Raw genomic sequence first — 15596 nt, 5'->3', positions numbered from 1 at the left:
CCAAATAGAGGAAACTCATTAAATTGATGACTTTGTATAATAAAATAATAAAGAGAAAACTATAAAAGGGCTACTATTTTCATATAATACATTGAGTATGATTAATGGAATGGGTGCCACAAACCCATCAAATTTATGTTTGATCCCAATGTCATTCTGCCATTTGTACCTCTACTTACTGACATCTCACTTATGAAAACTGGTCTGTGAACAAGCCTGCAGGAGGATCTTTCTCAGACTTCCAAGAGATTCTGGCCTCAATAAATACCACAGAGAAGCTCCCCTTTTAAGGAGTAGTAATGTGATAACAGAATTAATAAAGATGGTAAGCGTCAGGGAGAATGCGAATTTTGCAGACTAGAATAGTACTACATCCTGAAAAGGCTTTTTACGAGTACTCTGACTCTTCAGCCAACTATTTCTACAGCTATTTTATCTAAAATTATACAAGGACATAGAAAAGTTAAACATCATAAAACTTTTTCAGTTTAGGGAAATGGATCCTATTCATAAAAAACAAAGGAAGGTCATCTAGACCTGGATCCACAGTCCTTTAAGGTGCCCACGGCATGAGCAGAACCAGAAAAAGAGCTTTCAGAGGATTTTCCAAAAGGTCTATACTGTGAAAGCTTAAAATCCTCTGAGAACTGGAATATATTTCAGCTTTTTATCCTTAGGAGTTAACACAGAACTCCAACCACATGAGATACACGGTATATGTTTATTAAGTGAATATATTATTCCAAGGAAGTGAGAAATTACAGTAAGTTTGGTGGACAAGGAATATCTTTTAAGAGGAATTGGCTCAACCTGTCTCTCCTGTAAGATGTTAAAATCTTGGGAATAACAAACTTAAAGCAGTAGTTCTCAACTAGGGGCAATTTTGCCCACTCAAGGGACATAAGAAAAGATCTGGAGATATTTTTTGGTTGTCACAGTTGGGGGTGGAGATACTATTAGCATCTAGTGCAGGGGTTCTTAACAAGGTGGCTGTGAGCTTGAATTGAAATTAAAAAAAAACATTATTCTCATAGGGACATGTTGGTGTGGGTGTGATGTATTTATTAAAGAATACACAGTATCGTGTGGACTTAGTAGGGGGCCTGTGGTTTTCACCTGACTGACAAAGGGGTCTGTGGATCAAAAAAGATTAAGAACCCCTGCTTTAGTGGGTAGAGGCCAGGGATGCTGCTGAACGTCCTACAGTGCACAGGTCAGCCCCTCACAACAAGGAATGACCCAGCCCCAATGTCAAGGGTGCTAAGGTAGAGAAGCCCTGAACTCTAAGACACTAAGCTGTGAACACCAACCAGGAATGGCTCCTGACTGATCTTGCAATAGTAGTCAGCAAAAATGGTATATAATAATGGACACAGTCAATTTTGTAATCCTTTATCTTTCTTTTGTAACTCTCAAAATGCTTCAGTAATTAGGATATGAAATATTAATATCCCAAAGTAGCATTTAAAGAAATTAAATACTTAGGATAAAACTAAAAAACTGCTTACAAGACATCAGGTAATCGGCCCAAACATGCTAACTTGGCTTTCTTATTTGTGGTTCTTTCACAATTTTCTACTGTTGAGAAGACTCATATGTGAACATATAGACTGTACGGTATGTTACAGTATATTTCTGCTTACTATCTTAAATATGGCATTAATTCCGGAGTTAGTGTATTTCTTCATGATAAAATTATTTAGATTATACACGGCATTTATGGACGTGTTCTTGTGGAGCTGTGAGACCTGTAAGGACTGAAACAAACAAGTCCTGCTGCAACTTCTGGATTAAGTGTTGACTAATAATCTGTTATCTACTTATTTTAATGTCCTCGTGTGTCCTTAAAGCATTCCGATTGGATTCCACTTTGGTGAGTAGTCATAGAGTGTGATGACTGCTATAAGGTGATTTTGAGTAATTTTTGACCTTGGTATTTTGGTATCTTGAATGACTACCAAGAGAGGCTAAAAATGTAGTCTAATAAAAATCCGTCTTGTACATGACTTTCTACCTTGATATAATGACTTTGAGCAAGTTACCTAACCTCTTTTTGTCTTAGTTTCCACATTTGTAAAGAGAGAATAATAATGCCACTTCCCTCATAAAGCTATTGTGAGGATAAAATGGGTTTATACATGTGGTGTACTTGGACCAGCATGTGGCACTGAGTAAGTGTTCTGTAAATACTATGATTACTATTTTTCTGAACTCCTAATAATTGGACATTGATTTCCCATCTAGATGCTGTAATGTTTTTGACATCTCTCTGATTTAACAGGGAACAGGCCTGTCCCTGCCACAACCTTAAGCTTCCAAAAGTGATTATTCATCTTTGTAACACCAGTCTCTAGAACAGCCACCTGGTGCACTGAACCTTAGTAAAATGTTTGTTGAATCACTTTGTCCTAAAATTCCTATATTATGTTGACAATATGATCCTTCCTATTCAGTCCATTATTGGCCTCTTCTTGCATACTGGCAACTTAAATGTTAAGTGTGTCTATTTATGTAGATTTGTTATTTATTTTTATCCTTGAGCAACTATCAAAGTTGTCTAATTATTTTCTAAACTGACCTAAAGTTAGGAATAGTCTATTCTCAAAATGTGGAAAAAACGTGATTATTTTCAAGAATGCCTCAACTTTAAATCATGTCATTTCAGATATCAGAACAAAAATTATGTTGTTCAAAAATGAAAAAAATATTTGCTATGAAGATACATGATAGTAACTTACTCTTTTAGTCAGCTGAGTATCCATCATGAAATTGTGCACGTGTTTTTCTGCTTTGGTAAGTTCTAGCTTCCTTGCCACTACAGCTACCACCAGGGCTGTGCAACCAGCACCCTGAAAATGAAAGAACCCCAAGAAGTGTTTCAGCAATATTAAAATATTGTTCAGCAACATTAAAATTTTTTGTGCCAAATGCAAGAGTTTCTCAAGATTAAGGAAAAACTGTTGTATTCAGTGTCTTCAGTGATTACTGCAGAAAATTCAAGGCCAAGGAAAGTAAGCAACACACCTTTAGTTGTAGGTAAAAACGAAACAGTTCACATAGTTTAAGAACTAAAGTATGATATCTGACTAATACACATCTCTATCACAAGAAATAAAAGGTAAAAAAGCAATACAGAGCAAATAGTTATGTACATATAAAAGGAATAAGTAATAAATGAGTAAAATAGCTTAACTATATGTAGTAGGATTTTTCTCTAAAAAATAAGGATTTTCCCCTAAAAAATAACATTCCATAACCTTCTCTCAAGATGACACCAGCAGGCCTTCAGGCCAATCATCTGTACCAGGAACAAATAGATAAGTCATATCTCAGTACACATACAAACTGGAAGGGGTCACAGAAGCACAGTGATCTGAACCTGGACAACAGGGATATATGACATGCCCAAGGTAAGAGATAAGCTGCCCCACTATTTTAGTGGCTCACCAGCACTAGGAGAGGCCTGGGCCAGTTGATTTAGAAAACAAAAGCAACAGTGGTGCTTTAGAATCAGGCCGCTGTGCTGCTCTCATGGGAAGAGATGTGACACTATGTGGAGATCCAAAGATAATGGTTATCCCTTTCCATGACCAAGGTATGGCAATCCAAAGCTGTGAGGTATATGGGTCTTTGCTGTTGAAAGGCCAGTGACTGATCACAGGGTCAGGAGGCAAGGCCATGCTGCCACCGCCATGGCATTGATCTTGGGCACAGCCAACCTGCTAACTGGGAAGAAACCAACTGAGGGTCTTTCATGGGGACCTGTGAAAGGGAAGTCTAGACCTGCAGACACACTCTCAGTCCTGAGGACATCAAAACAGCAGAGGTCGACAAGTTAGTCTTAGAGTGCAGGTAACAAAGACCCAACAGGGGTGAGCCCACTGATGAGGAATACAACAGTAGGATGCTGTGGTACTTGTGGATCTTTCAAGAGACTCGTATCTTTGTTAACTAATTTCTAGTTCCTTTATGTTGGACTATAGGGGCAGGGGTCTCAAAGGATAGTCATGAGAGAGACAGTGTCTCAAATTCCCATGAGATAGCCTGGCTTTTCTCATTGCCAGTAGGTCTGGCAAAAGGTTTTGTTTGTGTCTAAAAATCAATATTATACAATAATAAGAGGAAATGAAGTCACGAAGCATATGACAACATGGGTGAACCTGGAGGACATTATGTTGAGTGAAGCAAGCTGGACATGAAAGAAAAAATACTGTATGATTGTACTATTATGAACTAAATATATTGTGCAAACTCATGGAGTTAATAATTAAAATATAGGTCACCAGAAAATAGAAGGAGGGTATGGAAAGCTGAAGGTTAATCTGTGTAAAGGTAAAAAGGTTATTTGTAATCTTTGAAAATGAATATAAAAGCTTAAAGCATATCATGTTTGTAACTAGCAGTGCTATTTTATGTGTTTGACAGAGGTTGAAAGGAAAATTCTAAGGTCATGTATATTACTAGAAGGAAAGCTAAAAATTGAAACATGGGACATAGGAAAACCTTGGGTGTTATTGCATATATATGACTGTTTTTACAAAATATAAATACAAATACACACTAGAAAGGAGGAAAAAGAATAGCAGCTATGTATGGAAGGGAAAGAATAGAGAGATTAAGAGATGATGAGTTTTGTTGGTTTGTTTTGTTTTTTGTTATTGGAATAATGAAAGTGCTCTAGAATGACTGAAGTAATGAATGCACAAATATATGATTACACCAAATATCATTTATTGTACACTTTGGATGGATTTATGCTCTATTAAAATATACCAATTAAATTGATTTGTTAAAAAATTTAAGCAAAAAATAAATAAAAATCAATACTTATATAGAACTTTGCACCTTAAAAATGTGGTCAATATCTTAACTATCTAATATTGGGAAATGGTTATATAAATTACAGTATATCCATAGGATATTATGGGTATATTAAAATTTTTATTTCTAAGATACTTTGATGCAATTTAATGTTTACAAAGCAAGTTAAAAACTATATATATACCCTCCTAATTTTAATATTTTAACAAAATTTTCACATAAAAAAACAAAAACTGGAAATAAGCTAGGTCAACTGTGAATAGAGATTCTCTTAAGGGTTGGAATACAGGTGACTTATTTTGTTCTCTGTACTTTTCTGAACAGTCCAAATTTTCTAAACAAATACTTATTACTTATATAAATGCAAAATTATACATTTACAAACTGATATTAATTTGTGACTTTAGAAAACGGCTAACTGAACCCTTCTATATTTCATTAATATTAAAAAATCCAACCTAGGAAAATGAGCTTTTTATGAACATACTTTACTATGTTTTATTATAAAAATAAAATTAGAGTCACAAATTTTCATAAAATTCAAATTTATAAAATTCAATGAATTAAATTTAGTCAATTGTGAACCAAAGAATGGGGTTTTGAACTCACTGAATACAAGTAGGAGGGACAAGAGAGCAGAGGAGAGAGAAAATATATTTATTTGCCCTGTCTTGTCACAGTCTGATAATTATGAACATAAAGACATGGTCTTAATGATAAGCCAATATTGCTTAAGTATGATATTTCCAGAGGGTTTGAATATTCTCTTCCATCCAGCTTTATGAAGATGTCTGTATCCTCAGAAATGAAGTTGTATTGACCATATAATCAGAGGAGGAGGCTACCAGGTATTTAGAAATTATTTGGTTTACCCCTTGATTTTAGAGATGAGACAAGTTAGAGCATAATCGGGTGGTCATTCAATTATGAGTTCTGATTAGCATTGATATTTTCCCCATCCTTTACTTCATCTCATAATACTAAGTTGCTTATCATATCAGTTGTCTATATTTAGGATCACATGTAGTCATATTTGTGGTCATTTCCACTAACCATGACATACATATTTCAGTGTAAAATAAGAAACTCAGATTCACCTTATTTTATATGATACAATCTTAATGGATGAGTGTTTAAAAATTGAACCTGGTTAATTACCAAAACAAATCAACAATGTTCCTATTTTATAACTGGCACAACTTTTATGTCAGTAGTTCTTAACAGAAATAGAATCACTTGGAAGGACAGCAGTAGTCCCAATGCTCAGACTAAGTGCCCAACCAATTAAATCAGAATATTCCAAGAGTCTTTGGAAGTTGATTTTTATTTTTGTTTATACCTAGGCTCCATTCTTTCCAGCTACTGGCACATTTCTCACAGAGCATTATCTAGCTCACCAGAAGTCTTTTGCAACAAATTAATTTTAATGCACAGCTTTGTGACAATTTAGTATTTATTGAAACTATTACCTAGATCTCTCACTCTATTATCTTAACTGTACTCCTTTAATTTGTACCTTAAGAGCCACTTAGAAACCTTTTTTTTTTTTTTTTTTCCCAGATACAAAGCCCTTAAGTCTACTTTTAACTAAGGAAACCATAAACTCATACTTCCTGGCTTTGTAATCATAATTCAAAAAAGTAACTTTTATTTTTAATTTTTAGAGTTATGTGAAATGAAGCTGGTCCACCTCCAAAAGTATTCTAGGTTCAAGGTAAATTCCTGTCAACACATTAATGCTTATGGTAATTTAAGTAATGACTTAATGTTATTGTCCACTCAATGTCTCTTTCCAGGGCCTTTCTGTTTCATAAAGTTTATAAGAATGAAGGTAAGTATGCTTTTATAGTATACTCTCCAAAGCTTGTCATCCTTCCATCACAATCGACATAGAAACAGATGGGACTAACATATGTTACTCTGTGGAATTAAGATCCCTGGATGCATTTAACAAGAGAAGTCATAGTGCTTTCACCAGAGCAAAGTGTATCCTGGTTACTTTTAACTATTTCATTTATGTTTTTAGAGCAAAGCTAAGGTAGATCACTAATCTTACCACTTCAAGATGCTCAGACACGTAAAAACTAAATGAAGAAAATGTAATGTGTTTATGAAACCAATATATTAAAAGCAAAGATTTAGGTCTTTCTTAAAAATTAGATGCTGGGGGGTGGGGTATTGTGAGAGACGGGGGTAGAGAGAGATGCCTTGCCTTTGAAAAGATAAGTAATGACAAGCATTGGTAATGCTCATAAACCTATGATTAGAGCAAACTGAACAAATGACAATCAGAAAACATAAACTAAAATTGAATCCCAACATCTGGGGAGTCTTAGATTCTGCCAAATTAAAATGTAGTTCTTTTCCATTTAGAGCACAGAAATGCCATGTTGATCCTTAGAATATAAAAGAAATCTAGACATAGTGAATGGACGCAGAGAGCAGACAACTGGGCGGGGGGGCAGGGAAGGGGGTAGAAATAAATTAAAAATAAACGTCTTTTAAAAAAAAAGTTTAGACAGCTTGTTTCTTCCAAGATTATTTATCACAAAAATCCAAAGATTTTAACCCTTTTACTCTAGATTACCTGGTTATGCTGATTCTGCAATATTTCCAAGAATCATTTTTAAATAAATTAAGGGAAATTTCATCAGTAACACGCTGAGTAAAAATTTTTATTATTTCCTTACTGAAAAAGGCATCTGCCAAAAGGTTCAACACAATAAATGAAATTTACATTTACAACAAATTCTAGGATATTCACCACCATAGAAAATGCTTCTGATAATGTTCACAATATTAATGTTCACAATATTCCAGTCCAAAATTAGTCACTCCCTGGGGTTTTATGATAGCTTTCAAAAGTTCAAAAGTCAAATTTATAGCTATTTATTACACTATGAGTAATTAAAACGTATAAAAATGATTAATTTGAAAAATCATGTTTTATACCTAAAATGTACTTACATATAAAACCAGCTTTAAAACATCAGCTTGTCCTCCAGAAAGAAGGTAAAATGAATATTTAAAAACATTGGTCATATTCTGTCCCTGGGGTTGAATGGCTCATTATCTCACCTACTGCACTTGCCTGACAAATGATTCATTTATAAAAACATATGAACAATTAATTCTGGCAAATAAAATTCTATAAAGCACCCAAATTCAGCATTATATACCTCTGAAGTTTTATTCAAGGGAGTTTTATTTTTTTTAAAGATTTATTTTTTTATTTATTTCTCTCACTTTCCCACCCCCTCCACCCCCTGCCCCAATTGTCTACTCTCTATGTCCATTTGCTGTGTGTTCTTCTTCTGTGTGTGTCTGCTTCTATTCTTGTCCCGGAACTGGGAATCTGTGTCTCTTTTTTTGTTGCGTCATCTTGCCGTGTCAGCTCTCCTGGGCAGGCTGAACTAGCTTTCGCGCTGGGCGGCTCTCCTTACAGGGCGCACCCCTTGAGCGTGGGGCTCCCCTACCCGGATGACACCCCTGCGTGGCACAGCACTCCTTGCGCGCATCAGCACTGTGCCAGGACCAGCTCCACACGGGTCAAGGAGGCCCTGGGTTTGAAGTGTGGACCTCCCACGTCGCGGACCTCCCACGTCGTGGACCTCCCACGTGGTAGGCGGATGCTCTAGCCGTTGAGCCAAGTCCGCTTCTCTCAAGGAAGTTTTAAAGGCTATTTTCCTCTAGAAAATGCCCTACCTCACTTTCTCCAACTATAAGTTGATATTTGATGATAAGAGAACATCTGAAATTGACATCTACCCTTTCAGGGGAGAGATAAGATGGTGTATGTGGTTTTTGAGAGTTTAGTGACAAAGTTTGGGCATGCTTTGCTGTGATTTGGTTCTTCAGCTCCTTCTCCTACTTTAGTTGTGGGAAGTTCTGCATAAAATTGCTACCAACAATGAGTCATCCCTGGGTTTATATCTCCTTATTGACAATGGTGCCAATGTGAGCGCACATATCTTGGAGACAGGAAGGGTAGCTGTGCCAACGAAAAGTGCTGATAGTTGAGAAAAATTAGGTGTTTTGTGGAGTCAAGGAGTTGAATACTAAAAGGTCACAAAACTTCCAGCTATACTTGCCTATACCTGGAAGAAAGGAGCTGTCATATTTCTTATGAAACTTTCTTGGGAGTCACTGAAGGGAGAAGTGAAGGTCCACTTAGAGTATTGGTGGGGAATTTAGCCTTATGCCTGAAAAGGCCCATCATCCCCTTGTGCTGCTCTGCACAAAATAGAAACTATTATACGAATTTAAAGATATAGTCCCTCTTGGGCCTTTATTTGAAGAGATTAAATGAACACACCAGAAAGAACCAAAAAGAACGCCCCCCCCAAAAAAAAACTTTTCAAAATTATTTGATATTAATTACCAGATGTCAACTGGTATAAGACACACAAAGAGATCCTATAATTTTTTGTTCATTCACATACATGCATTGGAATGGTTACAGATTAGTTTCTCGGGATTTTATTCTCACCAGTAGGGGAACAAAAATCTCAAAGGAATGATACAAAGTAGCAGGAATGTCATCAGACCATAGATTTAGCCCTCTCTCACATCAGCCATTTATTGTTAGAGCGCCACCTAATTCACACTGTGTTTAACTCTAAGAATTGACTGAGATGCCCTGTGATCTTAAATCAAGACTCCTCAACATGTGGCAAATTTGATGCTGAGAGGATTATTAATATTAAATATTCTCAAGAAAGAGGCAAGGTGGTGTAAAGGCTACTGAATTTACTACTTTTTCTTTTTTCCCCGAGTAAAATTTAAAAGTTAACTAGTGTGGTGATTTTCAAATTGTTATAAACTAGGAAATTTTTATGCATTGCTTTTGTTTACCCAGAATCACCATTGTGATGAAAGAAACCTTCTTACCACAGGTATGTGAAGGTCCTTGGTAAACTTTATCAAAGTCTAGGGGTTTACAGCTCACTTTTGGAGAACCCCTTATCAGATAATCAACCTGTATCCCCAGGACATAGATACCAATCCACTTTAAATAGTCTAAGGGCCAAGAAGAGTTGCCATCATTTTACAGAAATAGGAAAACAAAAATTACAAAGGAATAATCTTCATTCTAATATAAAGATGAGACCCTTACCACTGAGGCTATAAATCAAATACATGTATGGGTAAGGGGAAATGCATAGGTTTCAAGACTTGTATATGTAGTGTGTGTGTGTGTGTGTGTGTGTGTATAAATGAGTAGAGAGAATAACTCTTTAAATCTTAAGTAAAACAATTACTTTTTTTATTGTAAAGTTGGAGACATTAAGAAACTAATTGGTACTGGTTTAAAGTTCAGGCATTCTGATATAACAATGTTTTTGCCTACCACTTTCAACTGTAAGAACAAAGCCAGTGAGAATTTACCCCACTGGTTATCATAATAGTAAATCCTCAGGTTCTTAGTACTTCCTCAGATAAAGGAAGAAGAATAAAGAAAAAATAAGTAATTATTACCTTAATGGTTTTTCCTTGAATGAAAACAAATGACTCCATCTATGAGGCGATCCCATTATATGTTTTTGTTTTGTTTTTTAATAACTGTAAGAAGAGATCTTAGTTTTTTAAACTCTTATTTCCTAGGGTAAATCTTGGTAAAAAGGAAATTTCTACTCGACTTGTTTGATCCATTACAATGGAATTCTTAAAGCATTTTCAGGATTTAAGATCCATCTATTTTAATTTCCATAATTATAACATTATAAATACAACCTACAAATTATTAGAAGATCTTCACATGATTGTCTTGGATTCACTGTCTATATGTCTATATTTCAGGCTGAAGAGAAACCAAGAGGTTTTTTTTTTTTTTTAAGGCCATTTGTTTTTCCTTTAGAAACATAAGAAACTCACTCTCCTCATCTCCTCATGGTTTAACAATATATTTCTCCTCAGGAAACTGTATATTAATCTTAATCTAATATACTTGGCTCCCAAAAATATGATTCATGACACAATTCAATTATTTTAAAATTTTTCAATTAATTTCACATTTTTCCCAATGAATGTTTAAGATATTCCATTAGCTTTATGAAGAAATCAAGCATTGATTTTTTTATATGTACTTTTTGTAATGAGAAACTTTCTTAGGTGTTAGCATTTAGATAAAGTGTATTTACTTCAAAATGAAGAACAAACAACAGTGTAAGTTCTATCAAAATTTCATGAAAATAAGAACAAGAAAATGCAAATTTGAATATGTAACAATACAAAGTAATATAGTACTTCATAGATAATGTATAAGAAGTTTTAGAGATGGCCCTGTACTCTCTCAGGAGTGATTTTTCACAATTTATTAAAGGCCAGAGAGTGTGCCCATCACTGGAAAGCCTGCAATGTGTGTTTTACCTAAACATGTATTGAGAAAGTCAAGGGGAAATAGGGAAACAGACAGAAATAAAAAAAAGTCATTGCTGGCTTAGATAACCCAAAGTGACAAAATGATATGCAGATAAAACCAAAAGAAAACAAACATCCAAGCAAAATCTCTGACAAAGCAGAAAACACATTTCATTATAAGGAAGCTAACCTTTTATATATAATCAGAAAAAAACAAAAACAAAAAAAACAAGAGTAAATTACCTTCATATTGTCAGCCTAACTACTAAAGTAGTTTCTCAGTAACCTCTTGATCCACAGGGAATTTACATGGGATATAATCAACTATCAGAAGCTCGCCCCTGGAAGAATGCTCTGTGGCCTGAACTCCATTGAGAATTTGGTTGGCCTAGGGCCTGAAACAATCCAACTATACATGGTATTTCTAATAAATTATTCAAAGATTACTGAAGTTCCTCATAGGCAAGTAAACCTTTCAGACTGGGCCAATTGAGAAATAAGTCTGTTCCTTACATGGCAGCAGAGGGGTGGGCCTCCCCAGTCTAAGAATGGTGTGGAATTGTTTCACCATGAGCTTCAAGGGCAGGAAAGATGTCACTGTAAATTTCATGGCATAAAATATTTTTGTGTTCATGTAAAATTAAAAGTTGGTAATTTCTATTTTTTAAAAATTCAGTAAAATCACCAGGGATGTGTAGGCAAGGAAGCTGTTTAAGCAGGTAAATAAAAGATTTGTAATATAAGATGAGACTTCGAAAGAGCTGTTCTTGAGACATTAAGGACAAAATTAAATTGAGGAAAGATAAAAGCATCGCAAGATCCAGGCAAGACTAACCTCAAAATTGGCTCTGATCCCATTGCAAATGAGCCTGTGTGCACGAACCCTTAGTCACACCTGATTCAGGGACAAGAGTGGGGCTTCTTGCCAAAAAGGAACACTAAGGAAGTTATTTCAAAGAAGCAGGAGCAAGAAACACTCTGTGATTACCAGTTCTGTTTTTATAAATAGCATCATTCATGTCCCTTGTGGGCTTGTTATGGAGCCCTCCAAAAACACATCTAAGCAAATTTTACTTTTCAAAGCATTATACTATATAATAAAATGCTATCTTTTGGGGAAAAAAGGGAACCCAATAGTAAACATCTAATGAACCATATCAGTTATAACAAAAAAAGTCCACTACAATTCACAAAACTGTACTTTTCTTTTATAAGCAAATAATGTGAAATTATACCCCCAAAGTATATTTTCCACAATTGAGGCCTGAAATAGTCATCTTGCTACTACTGGTGACCTGCACATTGGCCCTAGATATTTGTGGTTTTCACAGCCTTAGTCCAGTTCAGTACTACCAGTGGAGAACGGTGTTCCACTCCATAAACTTCCTGGCACTCAGTCCTTCCATCTAGTTCTGACTCTTAGAACTATCTGCCCAGGCAGCTACTGCAAGGTGTGCCCTCTGCATCAGCCACCACTCTAAAGCCCTCAAGTGAAGAGCCAGTACTCTGTCCTGCCAACCTGCAGATGGACAGTGGGAGGCAATGAGCAGGGTTCCTAACTTCAGAAGTTCTGGGAATTGCCAGTCTAAGGAGCTCCCAATTCTGGTTCACATCTTTACATAGGATGAAGCCAAACAAGCATCAGAATAATATACTATTTCTAAACTGTGAAACTCAGCTAGGGAATGAAGAGAAACATAGGTTATTGGAAATGGTGCATCAAAAATTTGAAACTGCCTTTGGCCTAAGTATTTAAAAGCTTCTACCATATTATAAATTCTAGATAACTTGCTAGCCTCCCATTTTCATATACCTAAAACAAATGGTACAAAGCAGTCCTGGCCACGTGAGCAGCAGGGAATGTGTCTGAATCTGCTGGGCATCTCTGCAGAACAGTGGAGTGCCACCATGGCAGCAGGCCTTTCCCAAGTGCTCCACAAAACCTGGCAGCCTGTCCCAACCTCATGCCCTGGAGCTTTCCCTTTCACTCAGTGTGTTCCTGGCCCAGTGGCCTTACTCAGATGTACTGAGCTCCTTCTCGCCTCATTACCTTCAGCTGAGCCATTTCCTCTTCTTGGAATGCCCTTCCCTCCTTCCTTTGCCTGGCTACTCAGCCTTCTCATATCAGCTTTAAAGTTGGTTGCCCAGTGATTGTCTCTGAGTACAGCCCATCTTTCTGCCCAAGTCAGACAGAAGCTTTACTTATTCATACACTTGTTACATAAGGAATGAAAAATTATTATTTTCTAAAGTTGGTTCTGTCTGCCTTTGCTGTATTTCCAGTGTGTAGGCTAGTGCCTTACACAGAGCTGGCACTCAAGTATTTGTTAAAAGAATAACAAATTTAGTAACATAGCATGCTATGATAGGATTAGTAAAATACAATGCAATTCTTTAATCCTTCAACACACTTTAAACTAGTTATTTTGGTCCTCCTATTAGAGATGAGGAACTTAAGATCTGGAGAAGATAAATTCACTCAAGTTTGCATAGTAGGCAATGGCAGAACCCAGATTCAAACAAAAGACTTCCTGATTCTCAAGCCTAAGCTCTAAAATATTAGTTCATCAGATTAGTGTCTGGCCTACAAAGAAGCAATCTCACAACTCTGTGTCCTTAGTGGAATTTCATGATGAGAAGAATTAAGATGAAAACTCCTGATGCTCTTTTCCAACACAGAACTGATTTATTTATACCGATTTCCTGCTGCAGGGAAAACAAGAAGCACGCAGTGACTTTTGCACATGGGGACTGAAGGTTTAAGTGCCCCCTTGAGTGTAAATAAAAAAGTGAAAGACACTTACCATAATTCCAGTGAGCAAACACACTCCTTTCCCACAGTATGTGTTAGGTACCATGTCACCATAACCAATGGAGAGAAAAGTTATTGATATTAACCACATTGCTCCAAGGAAATTGCTAGTGACATCCTGTTGATCATGGTACCTGAAAAATAGCAAACATAACCAGTCTTTTATAACTCATCTATGCTTCTAGTCACTACGGTATTTTGATTCAATTCAATGAATGCAAATTCAATGAATTCACTGAGTATCTTCTATACACGGCTCTATTTAGGGATTTTTCAACTGCTCATTATTATAAATACAGATGAGGCGCCAACTAAATAATATGAAAGATATTAGGAAGTGCCTTAACTTTAAAAATAAGTCTGGAATAAAATATATTTTTTCTAAATATTTGTGATATAAACATAATTCAGACTTATGTTAGCTGGTTTTAAACTTATTCTGTAATTCCCACTTAAACTACTCAGCCTCACTTTTTATGTAAACAATTATTTTAATTTTATTCTACTTGGGAGTAATCTCTCTAGGTTTCTCTGTTTATTATTTTTTATATTATAAAATTTATTTTTAAAGAGGTTTTAGATCACAGGAAAGTTATACTGAAGAGAAACCAGAAAGGATGAGCATTGACTTTTGTACTAGCATAAGACCATACATGCGCATTTATCTTCATGTGCTTCTCGGGCCCCTGCCCACGCCTCATGGTTCCTTGAAGTCCTGATGTGCGAGGCTCACGGGACAACATGCAGTTCTCCAGGCTCGTGCTGTTCCCTCTGCTTGGACTGTCCTTCACTACCATTTCGTCCCTAATAGGATAACTCCTAGTCATCCTTCAAACTAAACTCACACGGGGACCTGTCCTTTCTACTCTTCTCCCTGTCCCCACACCATGCTCCCTCAGGGCTCTGTATTCCTCCATGCCAGGCCTGCCTGGTATCGTAACCTTTGTCCTTCACTAACTGCCCTCCTTGAAGGCAGGAACTGTGCCTTTGATGACACGCCCTGGCCAGAACTGGAGCTGAATTAAAGTTGTTGTCTTACCACTTACACACAAGGAGCTGTAATCAAAAAGAGGTAAAAGGATAGTCTATCCTGATTATTTTTTGAGGTGTTAAGTGTTTTGGGGAGGAGGGTTTTTATACCACAGCCAGATTTCCTACAACATTTTGCATGAATTAACAAACTGCTGTCCCTTTGCCCATCATGCAGATACCAGGTCTATGACACTGGTGAGGCCATGTGAGTTTTACCCTGCATTTGCTCCGGACACATGTTCTGTGCAAGCATGAGGCAGGATGGCCCTCCTATGGTCTCCGTGGCAGTCAGACCCCAGTTTCTGATCCCCAGAGGCATTCCTTGCTCTCACCCAACTTCTCCTATGGACTACTATTTCTTCCCAGTTCTTGGACACTATTAGGGAGGACTGAGATTTCCTCATTGTTTGCTCTGTAAAGCTGAAAAGCATGCTGCTAATCACCTGGGATTCGTCTTCCTTTAGCTCTTACTCAATTCTCCGTCTGTGCTAGTAGGGATGGGGTGACAAAGAGACTGTTTCATGGCCCACATCCAACTTACACTTGACAACACACATTTCCATAAACAACG

At 36.5% G+C, this 15596-nt stretch overlaps 1 protein-coding gene across 1 annotated transcript in view; it reads right to left on the bottom strand.

Annotated features, from left to right (window-relative positions):
- The window catches only part of KCNN2 (potassium calcium-activated channel subfamily N member 2), a 523285-nt gene that overhangs the window by 19144 nt on the left and 488545 nt on the right, over window positions 1-15596 (bottom strand). The window contains exons 9-10 of the mRNA XM_058277220.1: window positions 13986-14127; window positions 2739-2849 (exon numbers count right to left, since the gene is read on the bottom strand). Coding sequence (XP_058133203.1) covers window positions 2739-2849; window positions 13986-14127 — 253 coding nt within the window. The remainder of the gene's footprint in view (window positions 1-2738; window positions 2850-13985; window positions 14128-15596) is intronic.

The sequence above is a fragment of the Dasypus novemcinctus genome, chromosome 2 (genome assembly GCF_030445035.2).
Source record: "Dasypus novemcinctus isolate mDasNov1 chromosome 2, mDasNov1.1.hap2, whole genome shotgun sequence".
In the NCBI taxonomy this organism is placed as follows: domain Eukaryota; kingdom Metazoa; phylum Chordata; class Mammalia; order Cingulata; family Dasypodidae; genus Dasypus; species Dasypus novemcinctus.
The sequence above is the reverse complement of the archived record's forward strand: the minus strand, read 5'-3'. Positions and strand labels throughout refer to the sequence as shown.